The sequence below is a fragment of the Diabrotica virgifera genome, chromosome 4 (assembly GCF_917563875.1).
Source record: "Diabrotica virgifera virgifera chromosome 4, PGI_DIABVI_V3a".
Taxonomy (NCBI): Eukaryota; Metazoa; Arthropoda; class Insecta; order Coleoptera; family Chrysomelidae; genus Diabrotica; species Diabrotica virgifera.
The window spans coordinates 195,762,347-195,778,192 of NC_065446.1; the positions used below are offsets into that span (position 1 = coordinate 195,762,347).

The 15,846-nt window shown below is 32.8% G+C and overlaps 1 protein-coding gene across 4 annotated transcripts in view; it reads right to left on the bottom strand.

Annotated features, from left to right (window-relative positions):
- The window catches only part of LOC126883281 (calcium-binding mitochondrial carrier protein Aralar1), a 143,817-nt gene that overhangs the window by 18,099 nt on the left and 109,872 nt on the right, over positions 1–15,846 (bottom strand). For all 4 annotated transcript variants that reach the window (XM_050648623.1, XM_050648620.1, XM_050648621.1 and 1 more), the window contains 2 exons: positions 7,416–7,496; positions 7,093–7,241 (listed from right to left, as the gene is read on the bottom strand). In XM_050648623.1, coding sequence (XP_050504580.1) covers positions 7,093–7,241; positions 7,416–7,496 — 230 coding nt within the window. The remainder of the gene's footprint in view (positions 1–7,092; positions 7,242–7,415; positions 7,497–15,846) is intronic.

The window sequence follows — 15,846 nt, forward strand, 5'->3', positions numbered from 1 at the left end:
GGGATGCATAGTGCACACCAGATTAACAGACCAAATAAGTAATTGGAAAGCCTGGTCAGAGAGAATACTATCGGTTGAAATGAAAGATAAAGGCAAGAATCTAAAAACAATGATAATTGTATATGGTCCAAACGAAGACGACTCGGCTTATAAGCATAAATTCTGGGAAGAATTAGCATTGGTCACGGAACAAGCAAAAGGAGATATATTTTTAGCAGGAGACTTTAATAGCAGAGTAGGAGCAAATAACCACGAATATAAAGAGGTATTAGGAAAATATGGAGAAACAGCATGAAACAATAATGGTATAAGAATGCTAGATTTTTGTATGATGCACAATTTAGTAATAACTAATACATTTTTTGAACACAAAAACATACACAAGTTCACAAGAAGTTAAAAGTAGAGAAGAAAAATCGATAATTGATTACATGTTAGTAGAAAAAAAAAATAACAAGAAAAACGTAATAGACACAAAAGTTAGAAGGGGCCCAGAAATAGGGAGTGACCACTATTTAGTAACAATGAAAATAAAACAAAATATGTCAGATAATAACAACACTCACAAAATGCAAGAAAAGAAGAAAGAATATGAAACTATTAGGTCATATAAGTTGAGAAATACAGAGAATTCTGAGAAGTACCAGATGATCATAAATCAAAAACTAGAAAATACTAAAGAAAATAGAGAGGGTCAAAACGCTGAACAATTATGGAACTACTTCAAAGAGATAATACTAAATACAGCAACAGAAGTATGCGGAACAAGTAAAAAGAGCAATAAAAGAAAGCAAACTGCATGGTGGAATGAAGAAATAAAACAACAAGTTAAAAGAAAGAAAAATGCTTGGAAAATATACTTACAAAACAAAACACCAGAAAAATATGAAGAATATAAAACACACAGAATTTGGTGAAAATATGGAAAAAAACAGTAAAGACAATCAAAAACTGTTCGATGGAGTATTAAAATTAATGAGAAAAGAAAAAAATCAAGAGATAAAAACATAAAGAATAAAACTGGCGAAATTATTACAGAATAAAATGAAATAATGAACAGATGGAGAGAATATTTCCAAGAGATGCTCGTGACCCGTCAAAATAGCCCGGTCAAAACAGCCCCGTCAAAACAGCCCCGTCAAAATAGCCCGAACACAAAATAGCCTCGACAAAATAGCCCGCAAACAAAATAGCCCCGACAAAATAGATCGCACACAAAATAGCCCCGGTCAAAACAGCCCCGGCTAAAATAGCCCCGGCTAAAATAGCCCCGGCTAAAACAGCCTCTTATAAAAAATTACATAAATATTTATACAAGGTGTCCAAAAACTTTTTTTTTATTTAAATTATTTGACAAAAAGGAAGAATGTATTTAATTTATTTAATTTAAAATGCATTTTACTGTTGCCTTAAAACAGAAAAAAATGTTTATATCATAAATTAACATTGATTTTCGCTTAACGTAAATGTTCAAACTTCCAAGAGGCAGGAAAGACAGGATTCGAGTTCTCTGAAAAGACAATTTTTATTTAATGTGGTTAAGATAAACAACTGACTGAATAGAGGGTAATTACCATTTCCGAAAAAATGTATTTTTAAGGAATTATTTCATGATGAATTCTGAAGGGAGCTTTTTTTTCGGGGCTATTTTGTCGGGGCTATTTTGTCGGGGCTATTTTGTCGGGGCTATTTTGTCGGCGGGCTATTATTCTGCGGCTATTTTGTCTGCAGGCTATTTTGTCGGAGCTGTTTTGTGTGCGGGATATTATGTCGGGGCTATTTTGTCGGAGCTTTTTTGACGGGGCTATTTTGACGGGGTACCAGAGATGCTACAAACTCACTGCTATCAAGAAGAAAACAATGTAGAGAACCAAAGAATAGAAGTAGACAATGTAGACCCTATAACTATAAATGAACTGCAAGAAGCTATTGCAGAAATGAAAAACGGAAAAGCACCAGGGTATGACAGAATAACCAGTGAAATGATAAAAAAAAATGGGACAAAATGCAACCGAGCTATTATTAAAAATATTTAATGCAGCTTGGAAAGAAGAACAGATACCGATGGACTGGCAGAAGGCACAGATAGTGCCGATTTATAAAAAGGGCGATAGAACAGATTGCAACAACTACATAGGAATAACACTGTGAAGTAACGTTTACACGTATCCAGTAACTGGCGCCAGTCTCACTGGAATGCGAGTGCTTGACTAAGACAGCGCTGGATAGGTTCGTTTACACGTATCCAGTAACTGGCGCCAATCTCACTGGCACTCTTAATAAAAATCCTAATACGGCCACTGAAACCACAGGTACGACAGCGCCAGCGACTGGAACGCTGTGTTTACACGTGTCTACAACCACTGGCACGGGGTTAGAGGGGACGCGGACGAGTGCCACTGGCACGAAAAATAGACCAGCCTTCTATTCGAAACAGCGCTGGCAGACAGCGCTGGACTGGAACAAAAAAGCGTTTACATGATGCCAGCACTGTCGTTCCAGTGCGACTGGCGCCAGTTACTGGATACATGTAAACGCGCCTTAGGGTCGATTCTCACTATACCTCCCGTTTACTTTCCATACCCATGGCATTCCGTTTCCATAAAATATTATTAAATACAAATCATATAGTATATGCCCACTTTCCGTTACGTTTACCTACCATTCCCGAAGATTTGCGTTCAATATCGGCCACGTATTTTTCGGCGACGTCTCGGATACCCTATGGATAATGTGAATATTGCTATTACCTCGCGGTTCAGTCACGTATTTTTTTCTACACGGCGTGACTTGTCGGGTAGAGTATGGATTGGGGGAATACCTGTTGAGAAAAATTTGGACAATAAAAAATTTATAGAACTTGTCTGACATGACTTTTTAATTTTGAAATTAAAAAATACAGTGATAATACATTTAAAGACGGAAATATTTTGGCCGGTTGTTGCCAAGGAATTAAAATATTTTCTTCATCCAATATCTTCTTATTCCTCTTTATAAACAATTCCGCTGGTTCATCGGCGGATTGACAACCTCTACGGAATATTGTCACTCCATATTTTGCTTGGTCGGCCGATACTTCTATCGATTGGTGATTTATTTCTTGCTATTTTGACCACACGTGTCTCTCTATTCTGCTATGTGGTTGTTCCAATCTTTTTTCTTCTATTTAGTGTCCATTCGTTTATACATCCTGGGATATATAGTCCTAAACATTTCAGGGACTACCTTCTTCGCTTTCCGGTGACACAATTATAATATGTCTGCTTGTTCCAACTGCGTCGCTTCACTAGAAACAAAGTTAGAGAACTATAGGTTCTTCCACGTTGTGCATTACCTTTTTCGCTTTATGGTGACACAATAATTATAATATATCTGCTTGTTCCAACTCCATTGCTTCACCAGAAACGAAGTTAGAAAACTATAGGTTCTTCCAAGTTGTGCGTTACCTTTTTTGCTTCCCGGTGACACATTTATAATATATCTGCTTGTTCCAACTCCGTTGCTTCACCAGAAGCGAAGTTAGAAAACTATAGGCTCTTCCAAGTTGTGCGTTACCTTTTTTGCTTTCCAGTGACACAATTACAATATATCTGCTTGTTTAAACTGCGTTGCTTCACCAGAAACGAAGTTAGAAAACTATAGCTTTTTCCAAGTTGTGCGTTACCTTTTTCGCTTTCCGGTGACCCAATTATAATATATTTGCTTGTTCCAACTCCGTTGCTTCACTACAAATGAAGTTAGAAAACTATAGGCTCTTCCAAGTTGTGCGTTACCTTTTTCTCTTTCCGGTGACACAATTATAATATATCTGTTTGTTCAAACTCCGTTGCTTCACCACAAGCGAAGTTAGAAAACTATAGGCTCTTCCAAGTTGTGCGTTACCTTTTTCTCTTTCCGGTGACACAATTATAATATATCTGTTTGTTCAAACTCCGTTGCTTCACCACAAGCGAAGTTAGAAAACTATAGGCTCTTCCAAGTTGTGCGTTACCTTTTTCTCTTTCCGGTGATACAATTATAATATATCTGCTTGTTCAAACTCCGTTGCTTCACCACAAGCGAAGTTAGAAAACTATAGGCTCTTCCAAGTTGTGCGTTACCTTTTTCTCCTTCCGGTGACACATTTATAATATATTTGCTTGTTCAAACTCCGTTGCTTCACCACAAGCGAAGTTAGAAAACTATAGGCTCTTCCAAATTGTGCGTTACATTTTTTGCTTTCTGGTGACCTAATTGTAATATATCTGCTTGTTCCAACTCCGTTGCTTCACCACAAGCGAAGTTAGAAAACTATAGGCTCCTCCAAGTTGTGCGTTACCTTTTTCGCTTTCTGGTGACCCAAGTATAATATATCTGCTTGTTACAACTGCGTTGCTTCACCAGAAACGAAGGTAGAAATCTATAGGTTCTTCCAAGTTGTGCGTTACCTTTTTCGCTTTCCGGTGACACAATTATAATATATTATCTGCTCGTTCCAACTGCGTTGCTTCACCAGAAACAAATTTAAATTTTTAATTTATGTATGTTTTTTATATTGATAACGATTTCCGAAATGAAAGTCGAAACGTCAAGTAAACTTGATTTCAAACTCGAATTGTGGCTTATGCACAAATAAAATAGTAAATCTTATTTTGTATTTCTCACGCCGCGGTGAGCCGGTAAGAAGACAATGTGAAATAACCTTTTTTTACATTGGTCCGCATGTATATTACATTTCTATTATTAAATTTTCTTCAGACTACATATTTTTATCAAGCCGGAAAAAACACGTGTATTCGAGTCAAAAATTTAGGGTAAAATGTTAACAAACCGGTACAAAATATGTGGAATAATAAATGGGGAAAGTAAACGCGACGTCTAGTGAGAATGGTGGTTAAATTAATGGGAGGTGTATGGAACGGGTATGGGAAGTAAACGGAACGTATAGTGAGAATAGAATTTTAATGGGAGGTGTATGGAATGCTTATGGAAAGTAAACGGGAGGTATAGTGAGAATCGACCCTTAAAGGCACAGCCATGAAAATATACGAAAAAATACTGAACAAAAAAATAATCGGAAAAATTGACAGCACACTCGAGGAATCACAAAGCGGTTTCAGAAAAGGCAGAAGCACCCAGGATCATATATTTACAATCAAGCAAATAATAGAAAAATATCAGCAACAGGAGAAAAAAAATGTATATGGCTTACATAGATCTTGAAAAGGCTTTTGACACGGTACCAAGGCAAAAATTATGGGAAATATTAGAGAAGAGAGGCATAAGTAACAAAATGATAAGGGTAATTAAGAACATTTACAACAACAATGTGAATTAAATCATCAGCCAAAACAGAACATCAAAACCATTTACTACGAACGAGGGACTGGGACAAGGAGGAGGATTAAGTCCAACACTATTTATAATTTACATGGATGACATCATTCAAGAATGTAAAGTAAAAGTGAAAAAAATGCATGTGGGTTATAGAAATTTAAGAAGAGTATACATTTCAGAAGGAGTATTCGCCGATGACGTCGTCATATTGGCCGAAAATGAGAAACAACTACAAAGAAATATAGAAATATGGAATGAAACACTAAAAAAATATGGAATGACACTTAATAAAAATAAAACAAAAGTTATGGTCATGGGGGAAAAGAAGAAGAAGAAGAAAAGATAAACATAAAAATAGAAGAAGTAAATATAGAACAAGCACGAACATTCCAATACTTAGGAGTAGAATTAGAAGACAACGGAAGACAGGAAACAGAAATTAATAACAGAATTCAAAAAACAATGAACCTATACCATGCAATGAGCAATAAATTCATAAATAAAAAAGAAATAACACGAAAAACAAAAGTTAATGTGTTCAAGTCAATATATAGACCTGTATTAACCTTTGGTTGCGAGTCATGGGTACTAACAGAACGACAAAAGACTAAAATACAGGCAGTAGAAATGAAATACCTTAGATTGGTAAAAAAAATTGAATTGGAATAATTTCACTAACGGGGGCGACGATACATCCTGCACTAATTGTTAATAATTAAAAATAGCAGCTTTATAATATAATAATGACAAAAATCTCTCCAGGACCTTGAAGAAGGGGTTTGGAACTTGATTTGGTCACTTTTCGAATTTCATAATAATAATTTTTAATCGAGTTATTAAGCCTTGAAAATGGCCATTTTCGCATTTTTCAAATGTTTAATCGCATATAACTCGACAACAATTAATTTTAGAAAAAAAATGACAAGAGACCTTTTTTGCTCAGAATGACCCAATTTATCTAAAAAAAAATTGTTTGAAATAAAAAAAAAATATTTTTGTGAATTTGTTTAAAAAAAATGTTTAAACAATTTTTCGACCACGGCACCGCCCGGCACCCTGTGGATATGTTATAAGGACCTCTTTTTGAGTAAGTTTGTGCAAAAAAATCGAATCGGAATAATTTCTCTAGCGGAGGCGACGATACTACCCCGTCTAATTTTAACTATGTATTTTACTTATCACGATTTGAGCATACCCAGTAACATTTTATTTCTAGAATCGGTTGTTTGTGTTTGTGATGGTTTCGCTTGTTGAGATTTTCAAATACTAAGTTTTTATTTCTTTTTTGATTTTAGATATTTCAAGTTTTAATAAGTTACATTCGTGTTGATTGTTTTTAAAATGTCACAAATTCATGCGGATATTTTTTATGAGAAGCTAAGCTAGGGTTTCAGAGCAAAAGCAAATAATTTGACACTATCACCTTGGGTTTACTCTTTAGCCGTATATTCATCCTAGCTCGAGTGTACTTTGACTAGTAAATGTTGACCTAATGATTGGGAAATAATCAACTCTTACTAAATGACATGGGGAAGACTATACTTTTTCTAGTTGGGAGTCTACTTTTACTAGGAAATTTTGAATAAAAATCTTCATTTTATACTTAAAATCAACTTTTACTAAAACCAGCCGTTTGAGTTTACTCGAACTAGGAATAGTCAACTCTAACCGGATAATAAACTTGAACTGTAACATATACATATTATGTGTCTGCAGAATTTTATTATAATCGTTTTCACAAAAAACAAAATTTTTATCGTAAGAAATATGTCCCACCTTGCACCTTTGTAAAGTCCTAGGAAACCTAAGTCTTTAACTACTGTCCATGCCCGTACTTTTGCCCCTCCAGCAATTTCACCAGCAACTTGAAGTCTGATTTTCACTATTTCCAGAGGATTGGTAAATACGACTTGTGAACCACCGGCCTAAAATACAACAAAAAAATTAAATGATAATTTTTTTAAACAATTTTTGGTTTCCGACCGTTCAAGGCTTTCATAAACGCTTAAAATTTAGGGTTTTCTATCTTTTTTAATAACTTGTTGAGTTCTAATATTGTAGAATAAACAGGATAATCAAGTCTTCCTTTAAATACTTACACAACAACCAGCCAGTATTTCACTCCATATTGGAAGATTACCATTTTTGTCCATAAGTTTGTCCCTGACCAAATCATTTACCTACAAATAGAGAAAAATAGAATATAATACACTTTACCAAAACAGTTATCTGTAAATTGTTCGAGAAACTTAAACCTTAATGTTGTTCTGAAGCTATTTCCTTGTGGCATTTTTATAATTAAGTATTTTCTATGGGAAATAAGCCACAATTTTACTAAAAAATGAATTTATTAACGTTTCGAAGCCCAAATCGGGTTTCGTTGTCAAAATACTATTAAAATAAACAAAAATGTTGTTGCTAAGTAAAAAAATTCTTCTAATAATTTATTTAATCTGACTCATTTATATTGGCATTTCAGACGTATATTATACATTTTAAAGTAGAAGACTTTAAAATGATATCGCCAATATTTATGAGTTGCGTTCCTGGGACGACTTTACTAAAAGATAGTTCATTCGATTACATGAAATCAATCCCAACTCAAGAATATCCGTCGCAAAAAAAATCATAGCATGTGATCTGTCTTTAAAAAGACAACCAAATGCAACGATGACAGTAAAATTCTCGCGTTAGAGATTCCATAGTAAATCACGAGGAAAAACCAGGAAAAAACCTCGTGATACTATCCCGACATTGTAAGTATTTGGTCTTACATTTAATTTACCTTCAAAAAACTAATACCAAATTCTGACTTTAATATGTTTAAATTATAAATAATATTAATAATACATAGATATACAATAAGTAATACTAAAATATAAAATTTGTACTAACTCGATATGTTATTGACGTACTAATCGTGGTATTTTCTTTCTATTCCTCTCTCCTCTTCCAGTATGGGTAACCACTTCGAAATGTTATGAGCTTCGAAACGTTAATAAATTCATTTTTTAGTAAAATTGTGGCTTATTTCCCATAGAACATACTTAACTTAAACCTTAAATTAACCTAAAATGTTAACATAATAGAAAAATGGTAAAGTAGTTTCAGAGAAACAAGCCAAGGAAGCAGATACAAAAAACAAATTTTATGTGAGTTCCTAAAATCACATACAATAAAAGGTTAGATAGTTAAACTAAGGCAAAAAAAAGAAAACGAATTAAAGACAGGCAAAAAAGAACAATTAAATAAAATTAGTAGTGTAAGGTATCAAAAATGTGTCAAAATGGAAAAGCCTAGTCGTGGAAAAGTTGAAAAAAAACTTTTGGAGGGTGACTACTGCGTGGAAGCCTAGCGAGATGCAGAATATCATAAGTTGAAAGTGAAAATATGAAAAATAGTATTTTTTATCTCAAAATATCTTCCCAAAACATAATATAATCCATGTTGTTAAAAGTTGATCAGGCACACCGCTTTAGTTATTGATATTTCTGACGAAATAACACAATTAATACTGATAAATCAAGGAGTATGACAAGGAAGCCTATCTCCAATATTTCGGTGACTTGATAAGAATATGGAAAACAGATGTACACAAGGGAATTAGTTTCCATTCAACAACCAAGAGCCTCAATTAACCCCTTACTTTTCGCTAACGATCAAGCAGTTCTTTCAACATCCGAAGATGACCTTCAACAAGCCATAAACAAGAGAGAACAAGAAATCGTTAGAGATGTGACATAGAAAAATATAGACATAGATGCGCTCAAGAGACAAAGACAAAGAGATAGGGTCAAATTTTGCTACACAACTATTTGATGATCTAAAGTGGAGTGACGAAAGAAACCAGAACCAAAGAGGGAGTCATCCTATCAGAACACAACATACTCATGGGCAAAAATGGATGAGAAATATATCTCGAAAGAATCGTACGCGCAAAAATTAAACTAGATGTGCTTTTAAATGTAATAACAATTACATGTCAAAGGTCAAGACTTATTGGCGTCCTATGATTCTTAAGTTCCTAGTATTCAGTATGTAGTATTTTCTTTATAAAAAATAAAAACCTTATTTTGTAAAAGGTATATGTATTTAAAATCCCTAAAAAGGGCTGTATCACAAAACGTTTTCGGAATTAATATTCCATCATCAGTGTTATCACAGGTTTACATGCTTTAAGCCACCAAAATGTACGGGTAAAAACCCTTAAACTGATTTTAAACAGTTGGGGTTACATTATGTTATCTGATTTTGAAGGATGTTAAAAATATTTCCGGATTAACCCCTGGCATCACATGACATCAACCAATATGGTTGATGTCAAACTTTATGTCAAACTGTTATCTAATTATCCACAAGGAAAAATTTCCTGTAGCTGGCTGTATACCATTAATTACAAGTAAAATTTAATAAAAAATTTTGGCTTGGTAAAAGGTATATTAGTTTAAAAAGCCCCTATAGGGCTACAAACATAGAAACAAAACGTTTTCGCTCTGTAACAAGAGCATCATCAGTGTTACAAGAACATGGTAAGCCAACCAAAAAATACAAAGGTCAAAGCCTTTCAAAAACAGACTAAAAGTCTTATATAGATGCCAACATGGCAAAATCCAAAGGATGGATAAAATTCCTATGACAGGCAACTGAGTTGTCACCTCTTGTAACATAATGACCTAATGTTACCTATTGACCCACTTACCACGTGTGGGAGTCATATGTTGCCCTAGGGCCGTAGGCATAGGAATTTTATCCATCCTTTGGATTTTGCCATGTTGGCATCTATATAAGACTTTTAGTCTGTTTTTGAAAGGCTTTGACCTTTGTATTTTTTGGTTGGCTCACCATGTTCTTGTAACACTGATGATGCTCTTGTTACAGAGCGAAAACGTTTTGTTTCTATGTTTGTAGCCCTATAGGGGCTTTTTAAACTAATATACCTTTTACCAAGCCAAAATTTTTTATTAAATTTTACTTGGTATCTAATTGTTATCTACCTGTTCTTCTTCTTTAGGTGACTCATCCTTTAAGGACATTGGCGATCACCATGGCCCATTTAACTCTGTCTGCAGTGGTTCTGAAGAGTTCTATTATTGTTTTGCCACTCCATTGTTGTAAAATTTTCAACCAGGACTTTTCCTTCCACTTTCCCTTATATACAGGGTGATTGATTAGTGGGGGAAAGCTCAATAGATCCGCTATAGTAATAGATAGCAATAAAAGTTAACATCAAAAATTTTAGCTACCTTTGAGCTTCACATTACAAAATTAGTTAGAATGTTACAGGGTGTACGATAACACAATGGCAGACCAAACTTATGTTTTTTTAAATGGAACACTCTATATTTTATTTTAAATTCGAAATCCTGTTAACTTGTCCATCATAAAAATATAAAGGTTTGTTATGTTATACAGGGTATTTACAAAGTTATAACCAATTTTATATGAAAATCGTAACAAGTTCAACTCCCTGTATAAATAAAAATAAGCAAAACAGCAATGGTTTATTAATGCCATATTGTTTTACGTATTGTCAAAATTTTCAAGAATGATTGATATTGCTAATTTTCTTTATATCAAATACAGGGTAAGTCAAAACGCAAGTACATTATTTTCTCAGTAATTTTAAATGGAACACCCTGTATTTTATATCACTATTGAAAAGTACCATTACCGTACAGTAATTTTTAGATAACATTTCCCATATCTAAATTTATTAGTTTTCGAGATATTTTCATTTTTCAATGGACCAGTAGCGTGACCACTCAAATCCCCAAAATTTAATAAACTGGTCTGATTTTTTTGGGGTTACGTTAATAATGAAGTTTATAAAATACCTCCAACAACAAGGGATGAGATGAAAAATAGAATACAAAGTGTATTTCGATGTGTTAATTTACAAATGCTTCGTAGAGTAAGTAGCTCATTCAATAGAGAGATATCGCAAAGGCATTTTTATCGCACGCTAATAGCGGAATACGCTATTTTGACATATACGCAAGCGCAGATTGAATGTTACGCTAATACCGTATAACGTGTCCCGCTATTTAGGCCGAAATAAGGGACGGTAATAACGTTAAAGCTAATTTGACATTTGAGATGAAACATAAAAATAATTTATAGAATACATATTTTATAAAGTAAAAATTGTGAATCATCGTGTTTCCTGTGTAGAGAAAAACGTGTGTTCTTATTTTGTCTACAAAAGACTACTTTTTGTGATTAGGATATTAGTTATTCAGATATTTTATATTATTTTTATACTGATTATTTATATTTATTATTGGTTAAATCAATAAAATTAAAATGCATGTCAACTTGCTCAGAATCAAAATTCATTTTTCAATAAAAAAACATTTATAGTATTCCTCAACATTAATTTCTAGGTTACATTTACTCCCAAACGTCGGTTGTCATAATAATAACGTTAAACCCCGCCCCAGACCATTTGCGATAACTCTCTTGATGCCTATGTTGAAATAGAACGTTATCCCTTATTAACGTCTTGACACGGTATTAACGTTAGCCTTTACGATATCTCTCTAATGATCGTTTTTAGGCGTACATAAATGTGTTAGGAGGTAATTCTGAACACCTTATGTAATTAAATATTAAAAATTATTATAAAAAGTAGCTTCTAATTTTTTCAAACATGTTTTTTGCAAAATGTATTACTGATAAATTATTTTTGGTTCTTTATTTGTTACATTGTTACATTTACATACAAAAGTAGTGTTTAATTGACTTCACAAAATGTTGTATTTTGTGTTTGTGTGTTTATTTGTAAAATTTATTAATAATTTTCTTTCTTTATTTGTTACATTTACATAAACAAGTAGTTTTTAATTGTTTCAAAAATGTTGCATGTTGTGGTTGTGTTTTTTTTTTGTAAAATGTATTACTAATAAATTATTTTTATTTCTTTATTTGCTGCATTGTTACATTGATTACCGGTTGATAATCAGTAATCGTCAATTGTCAATTCAGTCATGGCTTAATTAAAATTTAGGTAAATTTAGACACCTAAAATAATTTGCTCTGAAAAATTAAAATATCTCGAAAACTAATAAATTTGGACATAGGGAATGTTATATAAAAATTAAAGTACGGTAATGTTACTTTTCAATAATGATATAAAATACAGGGTGTTCCATTTAACATTACTGAGAAAATAATGTACTTGCGTTTTTACTCACCCTGTATTTTATATAAAGAAAATTAGCAATGTCAATAATTCTTGAAAATTTTGACAAAAAATAAAAAAATATGGCATTAATAAACCATTGCTGTTGTGCTTATTTTTATTTATACAGGGAGTTGAACTTGTTACGATTTTAATACAAAATTGGTTATAACTTTGTAAATATCCTGTATAACATAACAAACCTTTATATTTTTGTGATGGAGAATTTAACAGGATTTCGAATAGAAAATAAAATATAGGGTGTTCCATTTAAAAAAAAGATAAGTTTGGTCTGCCACTGTGTTATCGAACAACCTGTAACATTCTAACTAATTTTGTAATGTGAAGCTCAAAGTTGGCTACAATTTTTGTTATTAACTTTTATTGCTATCTGTTACTATAGCGGTTCTATTGAGGTTTACCCCACTAATCAATCACCCTGCAACTAATAGCATCAACTCATAGTTTTCATTTATTAGTATGTGACCAAAGTAGTTCATTTTTCTTTCCTTCATTGTGTTGAGTATTTCTTTTTCTTTTTTCATCTTACTTAATATGTACTTCCGTGTTTGTTAGGTGTTGTGTCCATGGTATTTTCCACATTCTTCGATAACACCACATCTCAAAGCTGACAAGTCTTTTTTCAGTTGCGTCCGTAATTTTCCAGGCTTCAACTCAATATAAAAGGACAGAGGCTACATAGCATCTCAATACTCTACTTCTAATTTCTATTCCCAGTTTTCAATAAGCATAATACTGTTTTCATCTTATAGTCCTTGGGCCCACATATAAAATTATTATTTATGACCACACCCTCGAAACTTTTTGTACTTGATATTTGGGTGGAGTCGGACAAATTTGGAGCTTGGAGCATTATGGTAGTGGGGCGTTTGTCTGTCAAGCTGTCACGAAGTTGTCAATTTTATGCAAGAAAAAAATTTATAACCACATTGGTCATTTTATTTTAATCAATGGATTTTATCATGTAAACAGCGAAAACAATTTTGTCGGACAAAAATATTGGGTCATATGACGCGTCGGACACGCTAAATGTGTAAAATTTATGAAAATAATAAATTTATTACCACATGGCTAATTTTAACAGAATCTACCATAAAACCTTTTACAAAAGTGTGGTAACCTTGTCGGACAATTTTCACGGGGCTTATGCGCAGTCGGATGCGCCGAAGATGTCAATTTCCTGGAATTTTTTTATTTACAACCATTTTTCCGACAAAAATAGGAGGTTATAAGTAATTATATTCTAAATCAAAAAATCTAAGTGTTCAACAAAAATATTGGGGCAAATCGACAGTCGGACAAAAATTTAATTTTTATTAGTACCTAAACTATACTTTTAAATTATGCTGGGTTCGTGCATCCCTTATCTTCACAATCTTTTTTCCGACAAAAGTAGTAGGTTACAAGTAATTATATTATTAAACAAAAAATGTAATTGTGTAACGTTACAAACGTCACATCTTTGATATTTTAGTTTTAAATAATTATTTTACTTTATTTTCTTTAATATTTCATTAATAAATATCTTCTATTCGTTTTAACTTGCTTTCTCGTTAAAAACTTGTTTGACGCCCTCTTTTATTATCCTCTATTTCCTATCTCTATTTTCATCTAAAATCAAAATCATCATACGGAACTTATTTCATATATTCTTACTCTGTAGATCAATTATCTACAAGTATTCTCTCATGACTGATAAACGTCAAACTACTGTCAAAGTGTAAAGACGCATTTCAAAGTTCCTCTCGAAAATTTAAATTTATTAGCAGTTTTTATTAGTTAAATCCGTTAAATTTTCTTTTTTAGTTTCGTTAATTTAGTTATAGTTTAAGTTTTATATAAATATAAGTCAGTTTTAGCGTTCGAAGCGATTAAATCTTGATGAGCGGACACGGTGACGGTGACCCTCCCGATCCCGGAGAGGACGAATTTTACAAGTTTAGAGAAGAACAGAATAATAATATGGAAATAACAGCGGTTTCAGGTATCGATAATATTAATAAAAATGTCAATAGCAGCTCAAACGTAAGTAAAAATCAACTTCATATTTCGTCAAACTCGTCCCAAATAAATACAAATGACATTAGAACTACTTATAAATATTTACAAACTGACACAGGTCCTTTTGAAGTAATAATTGAAAATAAAAGTGATTTACGTTTAAATGCGATTAGGGTTGGTGATATAATATTAAAAAATTGGCCGGAACTGGATAATAAAATAAAAAGAATTGATTTGGCAGGAAAACATCGAGTAAAAGTAGTTTTTGGAGAGTCAAAATGGGCCAATTTTTTAGTAGATCAAAATAAATCAAAATGGTTTACTGAAAATAAACTTGAGGCTTATGTACCTAAATTTATGATTCATCGTCAGGGTATTTTAAGGGATATTGATAGATGACATTTCAGATGAGGAGTTAAAAAATAAAATTAAAGCCTATGACTACCACTGTAAATTTACAGTAGTAGAAGTCAAAAGATTAAAAAGGAAAATTGTTGAGAATAATACTACGGTATATGTTCCAACTAAAAGTATTATTGTGACTTTTAGGGCACAAAGTTTACCTAAGTATGTAGTTATTAATAAGGTATTAATTCCGGTCGAACTATTTGTACAGAAAGTAATTTTGTGTTTCAATTGCCATCGTTACGGGCACGTGGGTGGACAGTGTCGTGGTAAGTCTAGATGTTTCAAATGTCACGGTGAACATTTATCCTCCAAATGCACGGAAAACCCAAACAATAAATGTCTTCAGTGCAACGGAGATCATTTAACTACAAATTTTCAGCTGTGTCCTGAATATCTGAGGCAAAAAACTATTAAAGATATTATGTCTCAAAAAAATTTAACATACAATGACGCAATTAAATTAATCCCCAATAGAACATATGCAAATGCAACTACTAGTGAAAATAAAACATTAAATCCTCAATTTCCCATAGAATTAGCGTCTCAAAAAGCTTTTCCATTCCTTCCCAGTCAAGCTGCTCTTCCATATTCTTCAGGTTTTTCGCAGTCTAGCCCCATAGATTCCCATAAATACACTATCTATAGAAATCCAACGAAAAGGGCCAGGCCTCAAACACCTGATCCTTGTATTAATGAAGCAATCAAAATAACTAAACCAATTGAAATCGCTAGGTTACAAGGGGGTATTTTGAGTCAAGAATCTTACCGAGAGAATATTATTAAAACGAATGAAATGTCAGAAACAGAAACGATAACATTAGTATTTGAATTAGTTATGGATATATTAAAGTCTTTAAATAGGGATAATATTTTAAATGTTCAACAGTTTGAAGTGGTTAATATTATTAAGGACAGACTCA